This window comes from Myxocyprinus asiaticus, chromosome 12, assembly GCF_019703515.2.
Source record: "Myxocyprinus asiaticus isolate MX2 ecotype Aquarium Trade chromosome 12, UBuf_Myxa_2, whole genome shotgun sequence".
Taxonomy (NCBI): Eukaryota; Metazoa; Chordata; class Actinopteri; order Cypriniformes; family Catostomidae; genus Myxocyprinus; species Myxocyprinus asiaticus.
In genome coordinates, this window is record NC_059355.1 from 51,540,064 (window position 1) to 51,567,515 (window position 27,452).

The 27,452-nt window shown below is 39.8% G+C and overlaps 1 protein-coding gene and 1 pseudogene across 6 annotated transcripts in view; one reads left to right on the forward strand and one right to left on the reverse strand.

Moving 5' to 3' along the window:
• LOC127449549 (peripheral plasma membrane protein CASK-like) overlaps positions 1 to 27,452 on the forward strand; it is a 63,700-nt gene that overhangs the window by 1,492 nt on the left and 34,756 nt on the right. For all 6 annotated transcript variants that reach the window (XM_051713045.1, XM_051713046.1, XM_051713048.1 and 3 more), the window contains exons 2-5: positions 15,203 to 15,315; positions 15,441 to 15,546; positions 15,881 to 15,958; positions 16,161 to 16,233. In XM_051713045.1, the coding sequence (XP_051569005.1) occupies positions 15,203 to 15,315; positions 15,441 to 15,546; positions 15,881 to 15,958; positions 16,161 to 16,233 (370 nt within the window). The remainder of the gene's footprint in view (positions 1 to 15,202; positions 15,316 to 15,440; positions 15,547 to 15,880; positions 15,959 to 16,160; positions 16,234 to 27,452) is intronic.
• On the reverse strand, positions 19,454 to 22,675 carry LOC127449584 (probable G-protein coupled receptor 34; annotated as a pseudogene).

Here is a 27,452-nt window from a genome sequence, read left to right on the forward strand (position 1 = left end):
GGCCGTTTACACAACAACGTTTTCAACTAAAAATGGAAAACTTTTTATGCATTTTGGCTGTTCGTTTACATGACAACGGCATTTTGGGGCCTGAAAACGCAAACTTTTGAAAACGGGTTTCAAAGTGCAAGTTTTTGAAAACGATGACGTCATGCGCACGTGTATTACGTGTTCAGTCTATAGACATGTGCGCGAGTACTTCAAAACAACGCGGAGACATTCAAAACTACAATGGCGGACTACAGGACTGTGTTTGTGCTGCTCAAGATTTTGAGTTTATTGACGCTTCTCCAGCAAAGTGTAGATTTACTGCATCACTACTACGACCAGCGATCGCCATTTTCATTGTTTGTATTCACCGCTCTGTGGAAGAATGCTTAGGTGCGCAGGCGCGTAGTGTTTCTTTACAAAGTGACATCGCCAACTACTGGCCTGGCATGCATACTACAGCGTTTTTAATCGTTTTCGTGGATCCGTGTGAATGGGGATCGTTTTGACAACGTTGTCGTCTGTACGCGAAACTTTTCAAAAACGCAAAGGAAAAACTTTTCCATTTTTAGTACATCGTTGTCGTGTAAACGTACCCAAAATGTGACGTCAAAACCCTGCAGATCACTGATTGGTCAGAGAGAATCGTCACTACCAGCATCATTGCTATAAGCTACATGGCAGGTTAGCTTACCCTCATGCGTCGTCTTTGAGCTAACACAGAAAAGTAAAGCGAGCAGAGTCGAGTCGAACTGTAACGTGCAGTGGAAAAGTGCCATGAGAATATTCACATTGGGCGTGTAGTCTGATGTTCAGATGAGTGTGTGTGTGTGTTTTCATTGGTGATGCTTCAGTTCAGCATATAAAGGATATATTGGTGGAAAATAATCATAATGGAATATACTGGTAGATATTTACATCATTTACTCCACTTTTGTACTCTTTTACTCTCTGTTGAAGGTTCCACAGCTGTGTTTGGAGTAGATGGTTTTATATTTCATGAACAGACCTCGGATATGAGCTTCATTTATTTTAATGCAAAATTTCATGTACTTTTCTCATTTGGTTTTGAGGTGAAATATGACCAAATGTTGTTATAAGGCACATTTTCTTTCTCAACACATTTTTAAAGGTGTCTTCAGTGTGTCAGTAAATGACTAACAGATGTGACAGTCATGACAGGTCTGCTAATAAGAGACATGATGATGATGATGATGATGATGTCACAGTGCTCTGTTGACCTGCGTGTGTCTTGTATGTTCTTAGTCTTTATTGGTGAAGCCCCGCCCACATTAGACCCACCCACACCATATCCCCTCTGGCCCTGCTGTGTGTGTGTTTAAAGCATTAACAATTGTGTCACACGTGTGTGATGAACAGCCCCTCTTACCACATTAAACTGTGCACTGAGCAGGTGTAAAACAACAATTAACAACATGTAGTTTTGTAGTTCTAATGTGTTTGGTCCGTTTACATCTGCTATTCACATCTTTTTTTTATTTTTTTTATTAACATTTTTATTGATTCATAAATTAACACAAAAAATACAACAACATATATATATATATACATATATATATATATATATATATATATATATATATATATATATATATATATATATATATTGAATCAAACACTTTAAACATTAAACCCCCACTATATCCCCTCCCTCTACCAAACTCCCACCCCACCCCACCCTGAGCCCCCCCACGAACACCCCTGTAGTCAATAGAATATAGACACACACACAGAAAAAAAACACAAAACTAAAACAACATAAATAAAATACAATAATCAAACAAAACAACAAAAAACTCTAAATTACTCCCTCCACCGCCCCTCCTCGAGATTCCCCCAAAAATGCTACGTAATTGCCCCATTTCTTATTGTAAGAATCCCTAACCCCCATCCTTATGCTCGACCCCTCCTCAAAGGCAGCCACCCTCCCCATCTCCGCGCACCACTCCGGGAATGAGGGTGCTCCATCCGACTTCCAACTCCTCAAAATAACCTGCCTACCAATCATCACACTGGTCAAAACCCAGTCCTTCATGTGCTTATCTACCAAATCCATGACCTCCCTATCTCCCAAAATACAGAGTCTGGGGCAGAACGAGACCTGAGTGCCCAACATATCACACACAAAACTTTGCACCTTCAGCCAAAATTCTTGGATCTTACGACACCCCCAAAAAACATGGGTGGTGTCTCCATCATCTGATTGACATCGCCAGCAGATGGGTGTGTCCTTAACACCAAGCCTATACAATCTAGAGGGGGTCCAATAAAATCTATGTAAAATCTTAAATTGCATAAGGCGAACCCTCTAGATGCAGACTTTGTTTTTTAGAATCCTAGCCCACACTCCCTCCTCCAATACCAAGTTTAAATCTTTCTCCCATAATCTCTTGAGAGAAGTTAAAGCTCCATCCCCCAGACTCTGAATTAACAAGGAGTAATACACTGATGCCTCATGACCCTTCCCAAAAGCAGCAATCACCACTTCCAGAGTATCTGCCACTTTAGGAGGGTGTATGCTACTCCCAAAAACAGAGCAGAGAAGGTGGCGCAGCTGTAAATACTTACAAAATTGAGATCTGGGAATCCCAAAATGTTGAACCAAATTTTCAAAAGGTCTCAATACTGCACCCTCATATAGGTCACCGAGTGCATTAACCCCCTCACAATCCACTCTGACCAACAGAAAGGGGACTTATTAATGCATAGTTTAGGGTTCTGCCATATGCTCGAGGCTACATTTAAAAAAATATCAGAATTAAACACTCTGGACACTTTTGTCCATATCGAGTGTAAATGCAAAATAACGGGGTGTGACTTAACCTCTCCGGCTAGTTTAATCGAACTTTAATCGAACGGCTTTGCAGTGGCGAGATAGAGGCAAGAACTTCCTTTTCAATACAAAACCAGGGAGGAGCTCTCTCAGGTGGAAGTGACCAATGAGCCAAATGTCTGAGACCGAACGCATAATAATAAAACAAAATCTTGGGTAGGCCTAGTCCACCTTTGTCAATCAGCCTATGTAACTTATTGAAATTTAACCTGGGGTGTTTACCATTCCAAATGAAGGACTTCACTATGCTATCAACACATCCGTCATCTTGACCAGAAGCGCTGCTGGCTCCAGTGGTTCTGACCCACAGCAGGACCAGATCCAGCTGAAACCAGCTCCAGCACTGGACTGATCATGATGCACTGAGCTGAATGTTATTTAGGCTGAAATCAATGTGTCTGATGCTCTTAAACTTCACCAGAATCCAGGATCAGATCAGGATTTATACTCCCCATCGGTTGATCAATAACCTCTACTGGCAGGAAGTAATGGACTCCTAGAAGTCTGCAGAAGTCTTACTGGAGTTTGTGAGCTCATGATCTGGACTCGTCTCACAGATATCACATCAGATTTACAGAAGGACTACAGCTTATAATTGTAAATATGGAACTGATCTTAACTTCAGTTCATGAAGTCATCATATCACACATTTCTTTTCCATTTTGGTCCACTTATGATGTTAGTCAAGGATTCTTGCACCAAAAACATTTCGCAAACCCTTTAGAATTAATGATGCACTAATTTAAAAAAAATATTCTTAAGTGATTACTCAAATTTCTTTCTTCAAATTAGGCTGTTTAGTTTCAAGTGACCATTTTGCACCCTCTCACTGATTTATACTTGTGCGTCATACTTACACCAGTGCCTGACGTGCATCTCTTCAACAATGTTGCTACGCAGGGGACTGGGTAGCTCAGCGAGTAATGATGCTGACTATCACACCTGGAGTCATGAGTTTGAATCCAGGGTGTGCTGAGTGACTCCAGCCAGGTCTCCTAAGCAACCAAATTGGCCCGGTTGCTAGGGAGGGTAGAGTCACATGGGGTAACCTCCTCGTGGTCGTGATTAGCGGTTCTCGCTCTCAATGGGGCGTGTGGTGAGTTGTGTGTGGATCGTGGAGAGTAGCATGAGCTCCACATGCTGTGAGTCTCCGCGGTGTCATGCACAACGAGTCACGTGATAAGATGCGCGGATTGACGGTCTCAGAAGCGGAGGCAACTGAGACTTGTCCTCCGTCACCTGGATTGAGGTGAGTAACCGCGACACCACAAGGACCTACTAAGTAGTGGGAATTGGACATTCCAAATTGGGATAAAAGGAGATTCAAAAAACAAAAACAAAAAAACAATGTAACTATGCGTCGTGACTATGCAGACCCAAACAGCTGTGATTGGTCTGCTTTGTAACCACAAACCATCATCCAAGATGATAAAAAAAGATATCTGAGATAGCGTCACATTTTCTCTTTGATTATTTTAAGATCTATGCATCATATTTCATTACATTTGGACCATCTGCTGTTTTAATATTCTGTTTTTGTATCTATGTGAAGTTACAATGAAAGTGCAACAAAAAGGCACATCTGCTTACAACTTATAAACTGCTTTTACTCCATATTTATTTGGTATGTAAGTAAAACTATATTTTTCATATTCTACTCAAGACCTTTCCGATCTGAACAGTGTTTTATCCATATGTTTGACAGCATGTAGAAAATAATCGTATTTCATAGCTTATGAAAATGGAGCACTTCTAATTTATCAGCAGTTTAAAAAGCAGCTGTTCAGACTTTGTTCAATTGCCTATATGCTAGGACTGCAATAACTCATCGATAATGGAAATCATTGACAATGAATTTCATTATTGATTAGTTGGATATATGCAGCCAGCTCGGAGAAGCTCCATCAGTAACATCACTTTACAGCCCACTGAAAATGTGTTGCATGATGAAACTCATTTGAAAAAACAAAAAAAGACAAGCTAAAGCGGGAAAAACATGACCCAAGATGTCCAGCGCACGAGCACTTTATAAAGACTTCAGAGAAGATCATCATACAGTTTAATGTGGAGCGGTTGCTGCATCAGGTGTGTTGACAGAGCGAGTGCTGTTTGATGCATGAGAGTTGTTTCTCTCCAGCGCATCAATGACATTTTACTGCTGTTTTATAATGTAAACGTTATGAATTCAAAATCAGCCGCGTATTACACAAAACTGTTTGTTTTTACCACAAGCGAGTCTCCGTTAAACTTTAATGAGCAAGCGAGCATGCGCATCCGTGTCAATCAAACCGAACGCAATGGAGAAAGGGAGCGCAATCACTTTGATTCAACTTGTGGAACATCATACCACGATTTTAGTTTCAATGTAATCAATTGTGCAGCTCTCATGGATATCAGACTGAAGTCTCAGCAGTTAAGGTGTGCCGGTTTTTAAAGTGTTTTCTCCTGCTCGTGTAATAATGAGCACCAGGATGAGCCTTTTCAGCGCCAGAGTGAATTTGCACAGTGTTTACAGATGATTGTACTATATTAAACTGAAAGTAATGCTGAATATAATGTATAATGATGCTAATGGTTCTAATATTTGAAAGTCCTCCTGATAATGCCAAATGCAATGTCTGATTTCACTTGTAAATTTATACTATGGCAAACATAATTTTACTAGATAAACATACACTGTTTTTTGAAAAGAATAGTTTAGAAATATGTCATTAGTGATAATACTATTTTAAAAACTGTAATATTAAAATATTTAATGTATGTAATCAGTGACGGTGTACAAGCATATGTATCTAACATAATTATGCATTTTTCAGCTGGGCAGAATTATTAATATTTTTATTCTCGTGTCACTATTGACCTCTGCTGGGCTGATTTTAGTCCCACTCCCTGATGAATTATTTTACTCTTTAATGAACAGTACTTTTTATTCTACAAAGTTTTACAAGTAATGAATAGAACTGTTTTGCAAGTTTTTGTGAGTATAGAATCATGAATTCAGTACTGTAAATTGAACCAAATAATTACGCCCTTTATCATTTCTGTAAAAAAATTAATCATATTTTAATAAAATACAAGAAATAATTTTAATCGATTAATCGAATAAATAATCAAAGATTAATCGATTATTAAAATAATTGTTAGTTGCAGCCCTACTATATGCCTTGTAAAGTCCAGCTTCTAAGCTTTAAAATGACACTTGTTTTGTGTCTGTCAAGCGAGTAGTTCTTAATTAGACACTAATTAAAGAGCACCTATTATGGTTTTTCAAATATTACCTTTCATGTAGTGTGTTATATAGCTGTTTGTGAATGTAAAAAAAGTCTGCAAAGTTTCAAAAATCAAAGTGCACGACAAATGGAGTTATTGACTCCCAAAGAAAGAACCGATTCTGAACACCTGAAACGAGTCGTTAGTGATTCCAGACTTACTTCCTGTACTAACCTACGTAATTTGGTGACAAAAAACCCGCCTCTGGTCTTCATTGGCTGCTCGCTAACAGCTTTGACCCGCCCTCAAACACTACAGTAAGCAGTAGACCAATCACAACAGACTGGGACATCTGACCAATCAGAGCAGAGTATGCTCTCTGAAAGGAGGAGTTTAGAATGAATCCTTTAGAACGGATCATTGAATGAGTTGTTTTTGACACTGGGAATAAAATATAATGCTGCAATTTAAATTATGAGCAAATTAAAGTGTTTTTTGACCTTGGATGCATGTAGATCTAATGTATGAGACCTTTAAAACATAATAGCTGCTTTTTAACATCTCTCACCAAATCTTGCCGTTACAGTTGAGTCCAATGGGAGCGCTGTAGATGTGTGTCGTCGAGGTGTTGAATGAGAGATGATGACGTGTAATGTGTCTGTACTTCTAAAGCAAAGTCAAGTTATATTACAAGGTAATAGTGGAAAAAAAATCCGAAGTGAAGTCGGAAGCTGATCAGACCTGTATATGTGTGTGTGTGTGTGTGTTAAATCTCTCAACACAGACAGACAACTTTAACCACTTGAAAAATAACTTGGGAAATGATAAAAGCATCATAGTCTTTATGTCCGAGTTAGATAAAATCTCAACAATCTTACTTTTAATGCTACAATAATTTAATAAATACTCTTGCATCCACGAATTACATTGCTTATGTTTATTAAATGTATAATTATTTCAGAAATGAAGGCTTTTTCTGTCAGTACACTAGCACTTTGTCTGTGTACTCACAGAATGATGCAGACACAGCAAGGCAGAACTATAGATGTGAGCGCTCCATGCAGAAGTATAACGCGGCCTGTAGAATTAGTGATGAAACCCAAAGAAATGTTTTAAAATACTATTTTAAAATTAACTTTTGATTCTAGTAACTATCAATGTAAGTTCCGTAATCAAATTACGTTTTGGCTGAAAGCAGACAATTTTCTGTCATATCCACCTTGTTCCTGAACGTGGAAGTGTTCCACAATTCCACTGTTTTCAATTTCCGGTCTCCAGTGTTTTCACTCGCATCGGCGTATATTCTTAGCGGGTAATGTGATGTTTAAAGTATTACATTTGTAAAAATGGTCAAAAAACATGTCGATACTTCACAGACTCGAGATGACCGTTTTTTTATAGACCGTGCCTCACCTGAGTGTGTAGATGACATGAAGAGATGGTCAGAGGTGAGTTACGTTGATATCATTAATTATTCTGAGTTATGACACCCGACAGCTGCACAAGTTGAGCCTGAAATTCTTTTTTTTGGGGGGGGGGTATTTTTTCTCCCAATTTGGAATGGCCAATTCCCAATGCGCTCTAAGTCCTCGTGGTGGCGTAGTGATTTGCCTCAGTCCGGGTGGCGGAGGACGAATCTCAGTTGCCTCCGCGTCTGAGACAGTCAACCCGCGCATCTTATCACGTGGCTTGTTGAGCGCGTTGCCACGGAGACACAGCGCATGTGGAGGCTTCATGCCATCCACCGCGGTAACCATGCTCAATTCACCATGCGCCCTACCGAGAACAAACCACATTATAGCGACCACACGGAGGTTACACCATGTTACTCTACCCTCCCTAGCAACCGGGCCAATTTGGTTGCTTAGGAGACCTGGCTGGAGTCACTCAGCACACCCTGGGTTTCGAACTAGCGAACTCCAGGGGTGGTAGCCAGCGTATTTTACCACTGAGCTACCCAGGCCCCCGAGCCTGAAATTCTTTACTTCAAGTAACACTTAAATAGTTTTTGTTCTCCTCTGGATTGCTCATTTTGGCAGTTTTTACTTGGTGTCTCGAGGCCAGAAATAGAAAACAGGCAATTAGAATCATCATGATGCCGTCCAGTGCAGGAAAACTGTGGATACTGACAAATTTGATGGCTTATTTGGTGGCTTGAATTCAGTGATTACTGTGGTCAGTCTGATTGTGTCCAGACTGTTCGAGCTGTTCAGTGTTGTGTGTTTAATTTGGGACTCTCATGGAAATGCATTGTATTCCTGAGCCGGAAAGATGTGTGTGTGTGTGCATACGTTTATGAATGAATGCATGTTTCACGCTTCCCAAGAGGAAGTAAATGTCAAGAGCATAATGGCCTTCATTCATCTAAAAACACTTCTGAAATCTTATCAGCCAGTATTTGTGTCGGCAGCAGCATGAATGCAGTTTTTCATCAAATGCACATGTCCGAAGTGTGGTGAGTGTGGTGGAGGTGCGGGGAGGTGTTGTATTAAGCCTTGTGCACACTGCACGACTCAAGCTCGTCTCCTTTGATGTTTTGATTCAGCGACTAGTTTGGAACTAGAAATCTCAGATTAAAACCTCGATAACTCCATAAAAAAAAAAATTTGTAAAAACTTAAATTTGGATTAATCGATAATCACCCAGCCCTAGTTTGAGCTGCACATCACAGCACAGATTGCTTTCTGAATCTGTCTCTATGTAATTCAGCTGCACAGAGAGACTGTTATGGAGGGACGGGGCAGTTAAAAACTATATTGAACCCAACAGCAAACCCGCAGATTGGGCGTTTTCACGAGTCTTAAAAGTACAGCAGCAAAACAACTGTGTCAAAGAGAGGGTGGATAATAGTCATGAAACACTGAAATATAAATGTTTTAGCCACAAAACACTGTAGGGATGTTAATATTGGACTGAATGAATGAAAAATGTTTTGGTGAGGTCATGTAGATTACTGCATGTATTTGTGTTCAGGTATGTTCTAGGTCGGGTTAAATGTGAGTGAACAGATGAAATGCTGGGTCAGTCGGGTCTGTTTCTGTTCATAATGAATCTGTGTTTGTCTCAGTAGAACCAGCAGGACCTTTGAATTTCACATCTTCGCAATCTTCATATGAACGAACTCGATAATTAAATCCCAAGATCGACGTTTCCCTCAATGCTCAACCCTCGACTACAACGAGAGGAAATCACTCGCATTTGCAACCAAATTTCACACTACACAACTAAAGTGAATATTTTTGGCAACTAGCTGGTAAATGTTTCTATTTCTCTCAGCAGTGATTGTGTAGTTTAGTCGTGAAGTGTTCATCAGAGAGATCTTTTCACAGCGTGTTGAGAGTAAAAGTTGTTCCGTGTAATGTGTGTTCAAGATGAGATTCACACAACACATTTGTCATTGAATAATGTGTCTTTTAATATCCTTTCTGTTCTTTACAGTCAGTTGATGATCAAAAACAACTACAAAAAACATTTAATTCTAATCATGTGTCACACAGATGAGATAAAGCCATTTGAGTCCTCTCTCGTTAATATACGCTCATTTAAAGACGCGGTTTACAGAAATGCTGTTTTTTCTTAAAGAGACAGTACCGGTTTTAGCACGTGTTCAACAAATCAATGCAGATACTTACTTGCAATTTAACAATAAATATATAACATGAATACATTTGAAATATATAAAATATAATTAGTAAAGTGAATATTTTCCTAATGAACCTAGTTAAAGGTCCCCTGTATAATTCACAGCATTATCTGATAGAGACTCTCTTTTATATGTAAGTAAAATGGACATTATAACTGAAATAAACCCATAATAATCGGGAAATCTGTATCAATACCCAGCCCTATTCATTAGATGATGGCTTTGATTGACTTGTGTTGTGGCTGTTCAGCATTTATCAATATTTCTGTGATTGTTGTGTCTGAGTGAAAATATACCTGAAATAAAGACACACACTCTGTGTTGATTTAATGTCACTGATGGCCACTCACAGCATCTTATGAATGATTGAACATGTGAAAGATGATACTAAAACTACAAAAACCCTTTTAGCTTTGGTTTGACCTCATAAATATTTCACAGTCTCAGACAGGCTGGCCGGTAACGATACTGTGAAACGATTAAAATGTGTCAACTGGTAGAGATTTATACTGTTTATACTGCTATAGATATATTTGTGTGACGATAAGTGGATAAGACTGTTGTATCATTTCCTTTTCCATGTTGTTACAAACTGAATGCTGTTATTTTGTTCCATTGAACACAAAAGGAGAATTTTTGATGAATCTTAACGTAGCTCTTTTTCATACAACATCAGTTTATAGTAACCGTGTCTGTCCATCTGTTGACCACAACCTCACTATTCATCTTGGTTCAACTACGGTAACACCAAACAGAACAGCCCGGAACCTGGGAGTGGTGGTAGATGACCAGCTTAATTTCACTGCACATATCTCATCAACCACCCGGTCTTGCAGATTCATGTTTTACAACATCAGGAAAATCAGACCTTTCCTGTCTGAATATGCTGCACAGCTCCTGGTCCAAGCTCTGGTCATCTCAAGACTGGACTACTGCAATGCTCTGTCGGCTGGCCTTCCAGTTAACACAATTAAGCCACTGCAGATGATCCAGAATGCAGCAGCACATCTGGTCTTCAATCAACCAAAAAGGGCTCATGTCACCCCACTCTTAATTTCCCTCCACTGGCTACCTGTAGCTGCCCGCATCAAATTCAAGGCTTTGACTCTGGCATTCAGGACAGCCAATGGAACCGCACACTCTTACTTCAATTCACTTCGTCAGGTCTATGCTCCAACTCGCTCTCTGCGGTCTATGAACGAGAGACGCCTGGTGGTCCCATCACAAAGAGGCTCAAAGTCTGTTTCACAATTGTTCACTTTCTCTGCTCCTCTGTGGTGGAATGAACTTCCAACCTCGACATGATCTGCTGATACCATCTCAACATTCAAGAACCAGCTGAAAACACATCTGTTCCTCGAGCACTTAACCAACCCACACTAACTGCACTTACTACTGCACTTAACCTGCACTTAATGTACAAAAAAGTCCTTGTCTGTCTTTCTTCTGTGCTAGCATCTTTACTACTCCAGCCACTGTGTGAATTTGGCAGTCTTATACTGCAGATGATGTTAAACTTTGTATGACAAATTGCTTGCTATGTGTTTCATTTGTAAGTCACTTTGGATAAAAGCATTTGCTAAATGACTAAATGTAAATGTAATGCTCAAAAGCACTACTAAAAGTAGTCCATATGACTGGTGTTTATTACTCGCTTTATTCCAAGTCTTCTGAAGTCATACGGTCACTTTGTGTGTTAAACAGACTGAAATTTCAGTTGTCATTAACTGATAATCTTCCTTTGCGCTGCAGCTCTGGAATCTTATTCACATCCATGTTCAGATTAAAAAGGTGCGTTAAAGTGTCACGCCAGGTTACATTGAGAGCAAAAGCAGGCGTGCCAATTCTATCATGCTGAATGGAGAGTGACGTTTGAGAGCTGCAGCAGGGGGAGAGATGTTCAGTGAATAACAACTTAAACTTGTGTATTTGATCATCAGATCTGACAGTCTGGAGTATGAGGGCTGAACTGCAGGCCACTAATATAAAGACTCCAGAGGTTTGCACACATTGCTTCCTGTGTCTGTAGGAACTGAAGTTCATTGTCCATAAATAAATGTGTAAAGTACTGAAATTCAAAACCAGCATTCCAGTGTCTGTGTTATTCCTAGAAACATTCCCTGATCTGACTCAACATATAATTGTACAGTAGCTGTGGTGCGTCTGCTGGGTTTCCTGTGTGCTGTGAAATATTCCATGTTCACTTTACATTCTGAATGTTTGAGGGTTTTATTTGGTGGAGGGACAAACTCACAGGGCCAAATTGGAGAAAGTCAGCAGAGGTTTATGTATACTGTATTTAATGTGAATCTCAGCACTGATGTGTGTGGGCTACGGTCTTCTGTGGTGAAGTCACATATAGAGCAGGTTTCCCGCGGATCCTTAAAAAGTCTTAAATTCAGTTTTCCAAAATTTGAGGTTATAAAAAGTCTTAAATATCATAAATGATGCAACAAAAGTCTTAATTATCATTTAAACAGGTCTTAAATTTGGGGGCGGAAAGACAGGAATTGTGATATGACCTAATGTGATTATCAAACTTCAAAAGAATATGAACTGATTAAATAAATGCATGCACATCCTTCAGAGTGAAAATTTGGCATTGTTGTATTTTCTCCAAACACGCAGGGGCTTGTGAGTGTTTCCAGCTGTTGCAGAGCAGTTCACAATCATTCGGACATATGAGCTACCCACACAAATACATTCATTAATCAAACCAGCAGATGGTGAAAAACGGTCTTTAGTCATCTGCCACTAAAGGGCGCTGTGGCGCATGTCACGTCTTGTCAGCAGCAAATGAATAAAACACACTATGAAGCCAGAGCCCTTCTAAGAGGAGCCTACAAGCTTAGCATACAATAGCATAACACGGCTCTCCTCATTCAGTTGTATGGTATATGCCAACAGTGACTTACTGTCATGTATGTAATATGCTAGTTGACCGTTATGCAGCAGAGATCATTATCTCAGTAATTAAAAGAATCTCTGGATTAAGTAGAGCTTCCCCATCAATGTAATCATGGAGCGTTTCTCTTTCGATGAATGTGATGTTTACTGAATAAATCATGATAGTGTGTTAAAGTTCAACATGACAACGAGCAGTGTTGATCCACCAGTCTCCCCGTATCATCCACACTGACAGTCATGTCAGTTCTCGCCGGGAGATCATGAGGAATAAAAACAAACATTGACAATGTATTAAAGAGACATTATTCACAACAGCACCATCTTTACTTTTTAACGGGAATGAAAATGAGGCTGTGAGGAATAGATGTACCGTCTCTTTAATGACACGCACAGAACAAAGCTGTATAAAGCTCTTACATTTATTTAATTTTTTTAATGTTTCATCAGCAGAATTATCCAAAAACACCATTAAAGAGACGGCAATACTCGCTGAGCTACCCAGGCCCCCTTTATTGTTATTGTTAATGAATTATAGATTTTCATTCATTAATGTTAACAGTTGTCAATTAAGAAATGTTTTTGCAGCTGTATTTAGAACTGTTGATTAATCTCTGCAATAATTGCCTTAATAGTCTATTAATTGTTCTAATAATCGGTAGTTTAGTTGATTATCAAAATAATCATTTATTGCAGCCGTAGAATCGAGTCTCTTGTAGTGTTGTCAAAATAAAATTTGAATTTGAATATTAGTTGAATTTAAGATAATGCACATTTGAATTTAAAAACTGTGCATTTGAATGTTAGATGTGTGGCCTCATCGGTGGTGCTGACACATGATGATGATGATGATGATGATGATGATGTAGTTGTTCAATCCAGCTCTACTTTCTAGTTGCGGTGCGGCTGCATTGTTCATTAGAAATATACACAGAGAAGATTCTGCTCACACTGAAACTTCTTAAAAGTGGTGTGACTCGAGACACTTATTCGACTTCTGGAGTGTCAGGACAGAAAATGAAAAATGTTGTGTCATAAAGCTGTCACTGAAGAGTACTTGCACAGTCTTGTCATCCTGAAGAGTTTTCTGGAGCATGTCAACATGAGGGTCTTTAAACAGTCCTGACTTTGACGCTTTTGTTGTTTGTTGATATAAAACCGTCTATTAAAGCGTTTCTTTTCTCAGTTTACTGTGTTACTTGAGAATTGATCATATAAACTGGCTAAATCTTTTGACTTTATTATTTTTATGTACTCATGTCTAAAATTGAATGCACTTTTGTTAGCAGCGAGGTGTGTTGTTTTAAACAGTGTAACACACTGCTGTCTGCTTTAATTTTATTTGTGGCGACATCCTGTTTACTTTAACAACATCAGTTTAAAATCTGCTGTTCATTTATATCTTGTAGCTTTTTTCTAACTATAATGAACATTTACACTCTGTAGTCAGTGTTCCAGCCCAGACGTGTGGCAAACAGCAAACCCGCCACTGTGTAAAATAATCTGTGTGTGTGTGTAATTGTCTCAAGGTTGTTCTGTGTTTCTTATACACACACATACACTCTGTGTCTTTAATTTGTAGGTGTGCGGTTGCGGCTTCCCCAGAATAACCGTGAGTGAGTGAGTGAGTGAGTGTGTGTGTGTGTGAGTGTGTGTGTGTGAGTGTGTGTGAGTGTGTGTGTGTGTGTGTGTGTGTGTGTGTGTGAGTGTGTGTGAGTGTGTGTGAGTGTGTGTGAGTGTGTGTGAGTGTGAGTGTGTGTGAGTGTGTGTGAGTGAGTGTGTGTGTGTGAGTGTGTGTGTGTGTAGTGTGTGTGTAGTGTGTGTGTGAGTGTGTGTGTGAGTGTGTGTGTGTGTGTGTGTGGGCAGGTTTAAGTGGTTTACGAGGACTTTTTTTAGGTTATAAACTAGTAATTACAAGGGTATTATGCTATAAATGTGGTTTATGAGGACATTTCTAGTGTCCCCATAATTCAAATCACTTAAAAAACATACTAAACAATATTTTATTGAAAATGTAAAAATGCAGAAAGTTTTTTGTGAGGGTTAGGTTTAGGGGTAGGGGTAGGGTTAGGGGATAGAATCTATAGTTCATACAGTATAAAAATCATTATGTCTATGGAGAGTCCTCATAATGATAGCTGCACCAACGTGTGTGTGAGTGTGTGTGTGTGTGTGTGTGTGTGTGTGTGTGTGTGTGTGTTTAGGGGTAGGGTTAGGGTTAGGGGATAGAATCTATAGTTCATACAGTATAAAAATCATTATGTCTATGGAGAGTCCTCATAATGATAGCTGCACCAACGTGTGTGTGTGTGTGTGTGTGTGTAACCCTACCACACATACGTTAGATGTTGTTTCAAGATGACTGACACACGCTGCTCACACAATCATGTTGTTTATTAGAATCACACACTCCGTGTGTTGTGCTCATGTTGTGATGTAACACAGTCTGATGAATAGAAACTCAATTGGAGGGAAAGACAGAAATCTGCAGCCGTACAGAGTCAATCTGCTGCATACTGGCACACGCTTACTGTGTGTGTGTGTGTTTGTGTTTGTGTTTGTGTGTGTGTGTGTGTGTGTGTGTTTGTGTGTTTGTGTTTCAGGGGTCCGTTCAGTGTGGTTCGCAGATGCATCAACAGAGACACCGGTCAACGGTTCGCTGTGAAGATTGTAGATGTGGCCAGTTTCACCTCCAGCCCTGGACTCAGTACAGAGGGTAACAACACACACACACACACACACACACACACACACACACACATACACACAGTCTCACATACTCTGCATGAACATTGTCATACCTGTGTAATAAAAATAATTGTATTATTGTGTGTTGTTCAGATCTGAAGCGTGAGGCGAGTATCTGTCACATGCTCAAACATCCTCATATCGTGGAGCTTCTGGAGACGTACAGTTCAGACGGGATGCTCTACATGGTCTTTGAGTTGTAAGTGTGTGCGTGTGTGTGTGACTGCAGACACTAAATCATGAACACACTCATATTTTCACGTTGATGGTTTCATGTGAAGAATATTCCACACATGTGTCGTTATCCCAGATAACCTTCGCATAGTACATTTTCCTTCTGAGGTAAAAATAATTAGAAGTTGCGACAGATATTTTCTGTAGTATGTGTTTCATCAGTAATTATTATTATCATCAGACGGTTTGACCTCAACTGTGTAACAATGATTTTCCTAATAAAGTTACTGGCCAACTGACAACAAAGTACACTTTCACCTGCCTTTGACACGTGTGTGTGTGTGTGTGTGTGTGTATAGTATGGATGGGGCAGATCTGTGTTTTGAGATTGTGAAGAGAGCTGATGCTGGGTTTGTCTACAGTGAAGCTGTGGCCAGGTGAGTGACATCACTTCCTGTTAACATTTCAGCAGAATCAATCTACTTCTGATTGTTGATGTTTGTGCTCAGTTTCTCTGTGTGTTATATATGCTCTCTCTCTCTCTCTCTCTCTCTCTCTCTCTCTCTCTCTCTCTCTCTCTCTCTCTCTCTCTCTCTCTCTCTCTCTCTATCTACCTCTCTCTCTATTATGTGTTCTCAGTCACTACATGCGACAAATACTTGAAGCGCTGCGCTATTGCCATGACAACAATGTCATACACAGAGATGTCAAGGTAAGACGCTTGAGTCTCTTCAACATCTGTTATCGTGTACTCACCCTCATCTTGATCCAGAGAATGACACGCATGATAGTATTAGATTTTTGGCTGAATTTCCCTTTAAACAGCGATGTGAACACCCCGTTGTAATCATGGCCAGTGATCAGATGATTCTCTGAATGGTCATGTGATGTGACTGACAGCAGACAGAATGAAAATGAGAGAGACAAACATTTCCTTCTTTATTGAGTAACTCAGACACTTTCATTTATGATATAATGTGTCTTTGGCTCTTAAAGGGGAATTGCGTGTCTGTTTATGGGTCTGGAGGTAACAAGACTCATTCCATTAAAAATATTATTAGAGATTTTCAAGATTTTATTATTGAGATTTGGGCTTCTTTAAATGTCCATCATGATCAGTGGATCATCAACCTGTTACATGTCCGAAATGTTACAAGCCTGTTGAATCAAGTTAAAGCTGGCTTTGTGGATAGTTCAGAAAGAACCTACACAAAAGTATCTTTCAAGGCAAGTTAGTCCATTAAATGATTTAATCCTCATCCAGTGATCACAAACGACAGGAATAATGGTGGAAGTGAACCGGTCAGTAGTGTGTGAACTGTGACATGTGCTCCAGCACAAATCAGTGGGATATTAGAGGTGTGTGTGTGTGTGTGTGTGTGTGTGATGTGAAGATGATCAGTGATTACAGCGGGATTATTGTCAGATTGAAGCTCATCAGCTGCTCGTGAACTCATCAGAGACTCAACAGCAGCTGTCTGGACAGAGAGATACACACCAGTTTTGTGTTTCACCAACTAGTGAGGACATTTTAAGTGGTCCACTTGTTAAAAAAATCATGTTTTGCCTTAAATCTAATAATGTCAATAGGTTTGTGTTAGGGGATAGAAAATATAATTAGCTTGGAATGAAAATAAGGGAGTCTTTGAGATGCATCTCTAAATATAATGGAACAAACATGTGTGCACAGCAGTTGCGATGAGATAGGGCTGGGTATTTAAACAGATGTCGCCATTCGATTCAGTTTCTATTTACAAGCTTTCAATTAAAAATGTTATTCGATTCCGATTCATGTGGGTATATTTCAGTTACTGGGTGAATTTCAATCGAAAGTGATCATCCCTATGCCCTACTCACTCCAGAGGGCAGAGCACTTTAAGCGGGTACTCTGAAGGGAGCATGGCATGCCTGTATGAATGTACCCTTCTCTAACAGACTTGTGGTTGGGCCCTTTGTGAAAAGATTAATTTTCCAACTCTTCAAGTGGCGTCCCCTTCCTGCAGTTCCCTTTAAGAGCGTAAAAATGCTGTTTGGAAATCACCCATAATGCCCATTTTGCATACATATAAAATAAATCCTCTCTCAGTTAATGCTGTTATTTATACATGGGACCTTCTAACTTGGTACATTATGAAAATATTGATTTTACAAATGTTATGGTTTCATTTAGTTTTTCATTATTATGGTCATATTTTAGATTTTTTTCAAATGTATAAATTCCATGTATTCTATCAATAAATATGATGTCTTCAAATTGAATATATATATATATATATACATACAGTGCCTTGCAAAAGTATTCAGACCCCTGACCAATTATCTCTTATTACTGAATTATAAATGGTGCAATGAAATTTCATTCTGTTTGATATTTTATTTTAAAACACTGGAACTCAAAATCAATTATTGTTAGGTGACATTGGTTTTATGTTGGGAAATATTAAAAAAAAAAAAAAAATGAAATATCTTGCTTGCATAAGCATTCAACCCCTGTGCTGTGGAAGCTGCCAGGTTACACTGATGAAAGAAATTGCCCTAATGAGGACACAGTTACTTTACCATTGGAATCCACCTGTGAATCATTAAAGTTGCAATCACATTTTCTGGATAAAAACCCACTGTTAAAGGATCATTTGTCAGGCTGTGAATCTGAAGGAAAATGAAGACCAAAGAGCATTCCACAGAAGTTAAAGTAATAAAAATGCATAGATTAGGGAAAGGGTACAGAATATCATCCAAATGTTAGGATATCCCAGTGAGCACAATTGGATCAATAATCAGGAAGTGGAAGCTGCACCACACCACCCAGGCACTGTCAAGAAAAGGCCGTCCCTCAAAACTCAGCGCTCTAACAAAAAGGAGACTTGTGAGAGAAGCCACAGAGAGGCCAACAATCACTTTGAAGGAGCTACAGATTTCATTGGTTGGGAGTGGAGTAATGCTGCACCAGTCAACCATATCAAGAGCACTGCATAATGCTGGCCTGTATGGAAGGGTGGCAAGAAAGAAGCCGTTACTCAAAAAGTACCATCTGAAAGCACGTCTGGAGTTTGCCAGAAAGCATGTGAATGACCCAGCTGCTGGGATAAGTGGTTTTGTGGTCAGATGAGACCAAAACTCAAAGTGTTATGTGAGGCGTACACCTAACACTTCCTATGCCTCAAAACACACTCATCTCTACAGTGAAGCATCTATCACTATATAGATCACTATATAAGTGCAGACCATTTACCATGATGCTGCCACCATCATACTTCACTGTAGAGATGGGTGTGTTTTGAGGCATAGGAAGTGCTTTTTTAACCTTAGTGGTTCCAAAGCGCTTTACCCTGTGACTCACTCACCCATTCACGAACACACTCATACACCAATGACGGCAGAGCTGCCATGCAAGGCGCTAGCCTGCCATTGGGAGCAACTTGGGGTTCAGTGTCTTGCCCAAGGACACTTTGGTATGTGGAGTCATGTGGGCCAGGAATCGAACCGCCAACCCGCTCTACCACCTGAGCCACAGCCGCCCCTTCATGCTGTGGTAGAATTGAAGGAAGAATGGATGGAGCAAAAGACAGGGAAATACTGCAAGAGAACCTGCTTCAGTCCACTAAAAAACTGAAGCTTGGGAGGAAATTCACCTTTCAGCATGACAATGATCCCAAGCACAAGACCAAAGCAACATTGGAGTGGCTCAGGAACAAAAAGATAAATGTCCTACAGTGGCCCAGTCAAAGTTCTGATCTCAATCCTATTGAGAATCTGTGGCACTATTTGAAAATTGCAGTCCACAAGCGTCACCCAACTAACCTGAACAACCTGGAGCAAACCTGCCGAGAAGAATGGGCCAAAATCACTTGGTCACAGTGTATATATATATATATATATATATGTATATATATATATATATATATATATATATATATATATATATATATATATATGTGTATATATTGATGCATGTTTATTGTTTACATGCATAATTTCAACTGTTTATAATTATTTTCATTGATATGTAGAACAGGTGCTAAAGCAGTACTGTCTCTTTAAGACCAGCGGCAGCTCACAGAAGTGTTTCAGTTGAGAGTCGAACGGCTTTTTTACAGCATCTGTGCGATGTGTGATTACAATTTAATGTTTCTATTTTTGATCAACAACTGCCTGTTAAGAATAGAAAGGATATTAAAAGAGACAAATGGATTGTGTGGATCTCGTCTTTGGAATCTTACTATCAACACACAGTGAAAAGATCTTGCATTTACCTAACATTTACCAGCCAGTGGAGAATCACAGACATTTATAGTCGCATAGCACAAAATGTGGTCACATAAACGAGTAAAATAGCCGTCTTGTGATTTTAAGAAGCAATATAGAGATCGTTCAAATTAAGATGTCGTTTAATCAGAAAGTTGATGTTTTTACCCAGGCCTACTGTGAAATCGCCGTTTGCTCAGCGTGACAGTCCAGCTGTTTGTGTGCTGGAATTGTCTTCAGCAGTGTTAATGATGCCGGTTTTACAGCGCAGGGTCTTGATCAGACCCAAACTCTCTCTTGCTGTGGCCAGCACTGTTGCGGTGGATGCCTGATACAGATGTTCTCCTGAACTCAGTGGTGGAGCTGGTGGTCGCTGAGGGTTCGTGGTGCAAACAGATGAATTGTGAAAACGCCTGTATGGTAGCCTTGCGCACCGATCCAGACAGCACGAAGTACATCACCGGGTCCAGGCAGCTGTTGAGGGTGGAAAACAGCAGCACCACTTCATTCGTGCGGTCAGTGAACCGTTGTGTTTCGCAGGAGATGTTGTTGAGCTGCGACCACACGTAGAAGCACCTGAAAGCGTGGTACGGTACGAAGCAGATGGAGAACAGAAGCGGAACCACGAAGGACTTCTTTGCCGTGCGGCTGTAATGCATAGCATTGGGCAGGTCGGGTTTGTCCCGTGAAGCTCGCAGCAGTTTTTGTGCGATCCGTCCGTACGATACCAGCAGCACCACAAACACCAACCAAAAGATGGCCACCATGAAATAGTTGAAATAGGCTTTGCCTCGGGCCTCCGTCCTCTTCCTGTACTGGAAACACTTTCCTGCTCCCCCTTTGGCCTCGGGCAGAGCAATCATGGGCACCACCATCACCAGAGAGCATGTCCACAGCAGCCCACATGCCACCCGACTCCAGCTACTTCCTCTGAGCCAGCGCAGACTGCAGCAGCACCAGAATCCCCTCACGCCGAAGATCTTCAGATAGCGATCCAGACTGATGAGACCCAACAGCGTGATGCTCACGTACATGTTCATGTAGAAGACATTACCCACCACCATACACATCCGCGGCCCCAGCGTCCAGTGGTTCCCCTGAACGTGGTAGAACACGCGGAACGGAAGGCAAATGATGAGCAACAGGTCGGCGAGGGCCACGTTGATGAGGAAGACGCGAACCGAATTTCTGCGCGAGTGGAGGAAGAGGAAGACCCACAAAGCGAGCACGTTTCCTGCCAGGCCAAACAGGAAGATGAGGGAGTAGAGGACCGCAAGAGAAATCCGCAAGCTCTCATCTTCCACATGAGGACACGATGTGGGTGTCACAGTGCTGTTCGCTGTACTGATGGTGTGATTGATTAAATGTTTCATCGGCCAAATGGTTGTCATTGTGTTTGACAGGATGTTTCTTTATTTAGCTGGTTATTTCTGCCGTCAGTGCGAGAGTCTGAGAGAGGTGAAGTTTGTTGAAGTGTTTCCAGTTTAATTCTTCATCTGTGGGAAAACAGACAGGGAGTCAGACACATTTTAATTTACTGTCATGAACAACAGGGACATTTCAGTTAACCCAATAAAAATGAAACGAGAGACAGCACTGGCTCTTCCGTACCATACTGTCATCCAAAATGCGGCGTGAGGGAGCATAAATAATGGTCAGGCGTTCATCCCAGAATCTCAACTATATACACTCTGTCATTGGTGGTTCAAACCCCTCATCTCTCTCGCCGTAACCTCCTTGTCTTTTTTTTTTTTTTTTTTTTAATTTTCCATTTCTTTTTTTCTGGATCATTTTAACTTCGTATAATTATTTACAGAAAGTTTGAAAAGTGTGGAATGGCTTTGCCGCTCTTTTAGGATGTGTGTGTGTTCAATGTGAAATTAAACGGAAGGATTTTGACTGCTGAATTCTTCTCTTGAGGTCTGTTGGATGTAAATGAGTCATTCTGTAAATGCGGTGAGATTTGCACCTGAAAGCCTTTCAAGAGTGACTGTCATTAATCGTAACACTTACTCATGCCTTATTACTTCATTACTTTCTCTTATCTTTCTTAAGGACACACTAATTTAGGGATTTTTAAAATTCATTTAATTTTGGATTTCTAGGTGAATAAATGACACCACTGAGGATTTTACTGAATTTGAACTATAGATTAGAGGAATTCTAAATGGATTTTTCAGATGGAGTTGCATGCATTCCTGTAGATCAACTGGTAGAGCATGTCGTTAACAACGCCAAGATCACGGGTTCGATTCCCAGGGAACACACAAACTGATGTACATGGAATGCACTGTAAGTCGCTTTGGATAGAAGCGTCTGCCAAATGCATTTATTTAAATGTAAGTGCATTGACCTCAAAACCAATGTTTGTACCCTCAGTGCAGGAAATACAAATTTAGCCACAGGAAAGACTTCAAGAGTTATTGTTGTAGTTACAGCACTGACATTAAAAATGTACTTCTGTAATATTATTAGCATTTCATATTCATATTTTCAACACATTTTAAGTTAAAAACTCCACTCTAAAGCTCTACTTGTTTTATTACTTTGTAAAAAATGTAAAACTAACTCTCTCTCAGCTCATGTTGGAGGAGTGACCATATTTGTAGCATCTTTCTTAGTTTAATCTGCACGGCTTTAATAAAGTGAGTGACAGTACCTGTCACTGTGATTGTAAAATTATTTAGATTCAGTGAAACACACACACACACACAGATGCATGAATTCATACTCACAGTTAAGTATACTAATATTCCTTTAGTTGTACAAACGGTTGCATACTCGTCCATTTAGACAGTATGTGTAGTTTCCTCTCTGACAAACGCTCCGTTATCTCTCCAAGAGTTTAAATTGTCTTTGTGCTCTTCATGAGCGCTTCTCATCAGCGGTGTGCTCTCTATAACTCAACTGTCTCTCCTGCACACAGCCGATCTCTCTCTCTCTCTCTCTCACTCTCTCTCTCTCTCTCTCTCTCTCTCTCTCTCTCTCTGAAGAGCACACACACACTCACACATATACACACTCAGTCACACTCACACACATACACACTCACAGTCACACACTCACACACATATACACACTCACAGTCACACACATACACGCTCACAGTCACACACTCACACACATATACACGCTCACAGTCACACACTCACACACATATACACACTCACAGTCACACACATACACGCTCACAGTCACACACATACACGCTCACAGTCACACACTCACACACATATACAGGTGCATCTCAATAAATTAGAATGTCGTGGAAAAGTTCATTTATTTCAGTAACTCAACTCAAATTGTGAAACTCGTGTATTAAATAAATTCAATGCACACAGACTGAAGTAGTTTAAGTCTTTGGTTCTTTTAATTGTGATGATTTTGGCTCACATTTAACAAAAACCCACCAATTCACTATCTCAAAAAATTAGCATACATCATAAGACCAATAAAAAAAACATTTTTAGTGAATTGTTGGCCTTCTGGAAAGTATGTTCATTTACTGTATATGTACTCAATACTTGGTAGGGGCTCCTTTTGCTTTAATTACTGCCTCAATTCGGCGTGGCATGGAGGTGATCAGTTTGTGGCACTGCTGAGGTGGTATGGAAGCCCAGGTTTCTTTGACAGTGGCCTTCAGCTCATCTGCATTTTTTGGTCTCTTGTTTCTCATTTTCCTCTTGACAATACCCCATAGATTCTCTATGGGGTTCAGGTCTGGTGAGTTTGCTGGCCAGTCAAGCACACCAACACCATGGTCATTTAACCAACTTTTGGTGCTTTTGGCAGTGTGGGCAGGTGCCAAATCCTGCTGGAAAATGAAATCAGCATCTTTAAAAAGCTGGTCAGCAGAAGGAAGCATGAAGTGCTCCACAATTTCTTGGTAAACGGGTGCAGTGACTTTGGTTTTCAAAAAACACAATGGACCAACACCAGCAGATGACATTGCACCCCAAATCATCACAGACTGTGGAAACTTAACACTGGACTTCAAGCAACTTGGGCTATGAGCTTCTCCACCCTTCCTCCAGACTCTAGGACCTTGGTTTCCAAATGAAATACAAAACTTGCTCTCATCTGAAAAGAGGACTTTGGACCACTGGGCAACAGTCCAGTTCTTCTTCTCCTTAGCCCAGGTAAGATGCCTCTGACGTTGTCTGTGGTTCAGGAGTGGCTTAACAAGAGGAATACGACAACTGTAGCCAAATTCCTTGACATGTCGGTGTGTGGTGGCTCTTGAATGCCTTGACCCCAGCCTCAGTCCATTCCTTGTGAAGTTCACCCAAATTCTTGAATCGATTTTGCTTGACAGTCCTCATAAGGCTGCGGTTCTCTCGGTTGGTTGTGCATCTTTTTCTTCCACACTTTTTCCTTCCACTCAACTTTCTGTTAACATGCTTGGATACAGCACTCTGTGAACAGCCAGCTTCTTTGGCAATGAATGTTTGTAGCTTACCCTCCTTGTGAAGGGTGTCAATGATTGTCTTCTGGACAACTGTCAGATCAGCAGTCTTCCCCATGATTGTGTAGCCTAGTGAACCAAACTGAGAGACCATTTTGAAGGCTCAGGAAACCTTTGCAGGTGTTTTGAGTTGATTAGCTGATTGGCATGTCACCATATTCTAATTTTTTGAGATAGTGAATTGGTGGGTTTTTGTTAAGTGTGAGCCAAAATCATCACAATTAAAAGAACCAAAGACTTAAACTACTTCAGTCTGTGTGCATTGAATTTATTTAATACACGAGTTTCACAATTTGAGTTGAATTACTGAAATAAATGAACTTTTCCACGACATTCTAATTTATTGAGATGCACCTGTACACGCTCACAGTCTCACACACACACACACACACACACATATACACTCACAGTCACACACACACACTCACACACATACACACACATACATGCTCACAGTCTCACACACACACACACACACACACACACACACACACACACACACATACATGCTCACAGTCACACACACACACACACATACATGCTCACAGTCACACACACACACACATACACTCACACACATACACGCTCAGTCACATACACACACACGCACACACACACATACATGCTCACAGTCACACACACACACACACACACACACACACACATACATGCTCACAGTCACACACACACACACACACACACACACACACACATACATGCTCACAGTCACACACACACAGACACACAGACAGACACACACACACACACACACACACACACACACACACACATACATGCTCACAGTCACACACACACACACACACACACACATACATGCTCACAGTCACACACACACAGACACACACAGACACACACACACACACACACACACACACACACAGACACACAGACAGACACACACACAGAGAGCTGCTGTGGTTCATGTTGCACAAAGTTGAACCGCTGCATTTTACGTTGTTCCTCTAAAGCAGTTTATCAATCCTAGGGCTGTCACGATTATGAAATCTGGCTGAAGATTAATTTTCAAACAAATAATTGCGATTATGATGATTTGTCTCTTAGGGCTTTCACGATTAATTGTCATATAAATTGACATTTATTAAGGTGCATGTGTGCTACACACCTTAAGAAGTCATTTTTACATATATAACTTAATTAAATAGGGGTATATGATTTCGTTTTAAGGCTTTAAAAACTGTATTATTAATATAAAAAATAATGTTTTAAATATCAAAATATTACTAAATACTTAAAATATGTCTCTTTTTGGTCATCTTTAATTTTGGAACATTTTTACATTTGCACTGTTGTTTTATATTTTAATATATATATATATATATGTATAAAACAATCTATATTTTTTATATATTATAAATATTATGTATATTATATATTGTAATTAGGGCAGCAACTAATGATTATTTTGAAAATCGATTAATTAACAATTATTAGACGATTATTGCAACGATTAATCATTAGCTCTTAATCGATTATTCAGCTTGTGTTCCGACTTAAAAGGTCGTATTAAACATGCTTACTAACAATAAAGAGGACAAAATCATTTTTTAAAAATACTTCTAAATGACATTCACTGAATTAAAGGGAAAAAATATTTTGTTTAATTCAGTAAAGAAATTCACTGCAAAAAATCCTCTTATCAAATGTTTTTGTCTTGTTTTCCATTTAAAATGATCTAAAAATTCTTAAGACAAGATACATTTACTTGAGAAGCAACATATAAGATATTTAGACTTGCTTTTAAAGAATATATCTTAAATATAAGTGTATTTTACGGAAGCTCTGAACCGCATGGTGAAAAAAAAAAAAAAGGTGAAAAAAAAACCAAATTTGTGTCTCAGTTCCTTCCTGTCTTACATTTTTTTTTCTCTCTTCAAAAAAAGACCTTTTTAAAGTTCCTCTAAGATGTTTTGGTGCCGGCCAGCAAGTCTGGGAATTATAAAGTTTGCCGGACAAATTGGAAAAAATTTGGTCGTCTCATTTTGGTGTTTATTTTTCACTGTAACGTGATGTACTATGCATAATAATGTGATATAGGTTAATAATGTCACAATCAAGTCTAATGAACCAAAAACGGAGCATCTAGTTCAAATAAACATTCAACAATGGGGGCAAAACAAAACATCTAAACTGCAATTTGCCACATATCTTTTCGTTTATAAATAAATATTAAAATAACAAATTGTTAGGTTATGTCAAATAATTTCTTGCCTTGGCTAATTACCTTGGCTCTTTATTTTATGACTACTTTCCTTCAGTTTTTCATAGCACAAAAATATTTTGCTGCCAAAGTGAAATCGAATGTGTCCAGTGTTTCTTTACAACTTGATATTCACATAAGCCCAGTGTCGTCGTCCTCCAGAAGACGGCAGCACAAAGCTGTTTTAATGCACCTCTGAAGTGAAAAGCTTCTCACTGTGGGCATGCAAAATGGGAATAATGCATGTTGCTTTTGCCAGTGTTTGGGATACAACCCGTTGTAGTCGCAGATTAGGACTTCGCAAACTTCTGAAAAGTTTAAACCTCCGTGGCAGCGAAGTGACACCAACTAAAGGGGCTGCTGATGCATCGTGTTTATATTTTCACCGGCCAATGTGTCCAGTGTATGAATTTGTTGGATATTAGGACATTTTTAAGGTCATAAAGAGCTAATTACCGGCTAACGGAAACCCTGATGCACACTTACTCACTCAAACTCACTCGCACATCACTCACTCTCTCACACACACACTCACACATACACACACACTCTCACACACACACTCACACATACACCTACACTCACTCACACATACACACTCACTCAAACTCACTCACACACTCACACACACACTCACACATACACCTACACTCACTCACACATACACACTCACTCAAACTCACTCACACACTCACACACACACATACACCTACACTCACTCACACATACACACTCACTCAAACTCACTCACACACTCACACACACACTTACACATACACATACACATTCACTCACTCACACTCTCACACACATATACACATACACTCACACACACACTCACACACTCACACATACACACACTCACACATACACATACACTCACTCACACACACACTCACTCACACACTCACACACACACTCACACATACACTCAAACTCACTCACACATCACTCACTCACACACTCACACATACACATACAC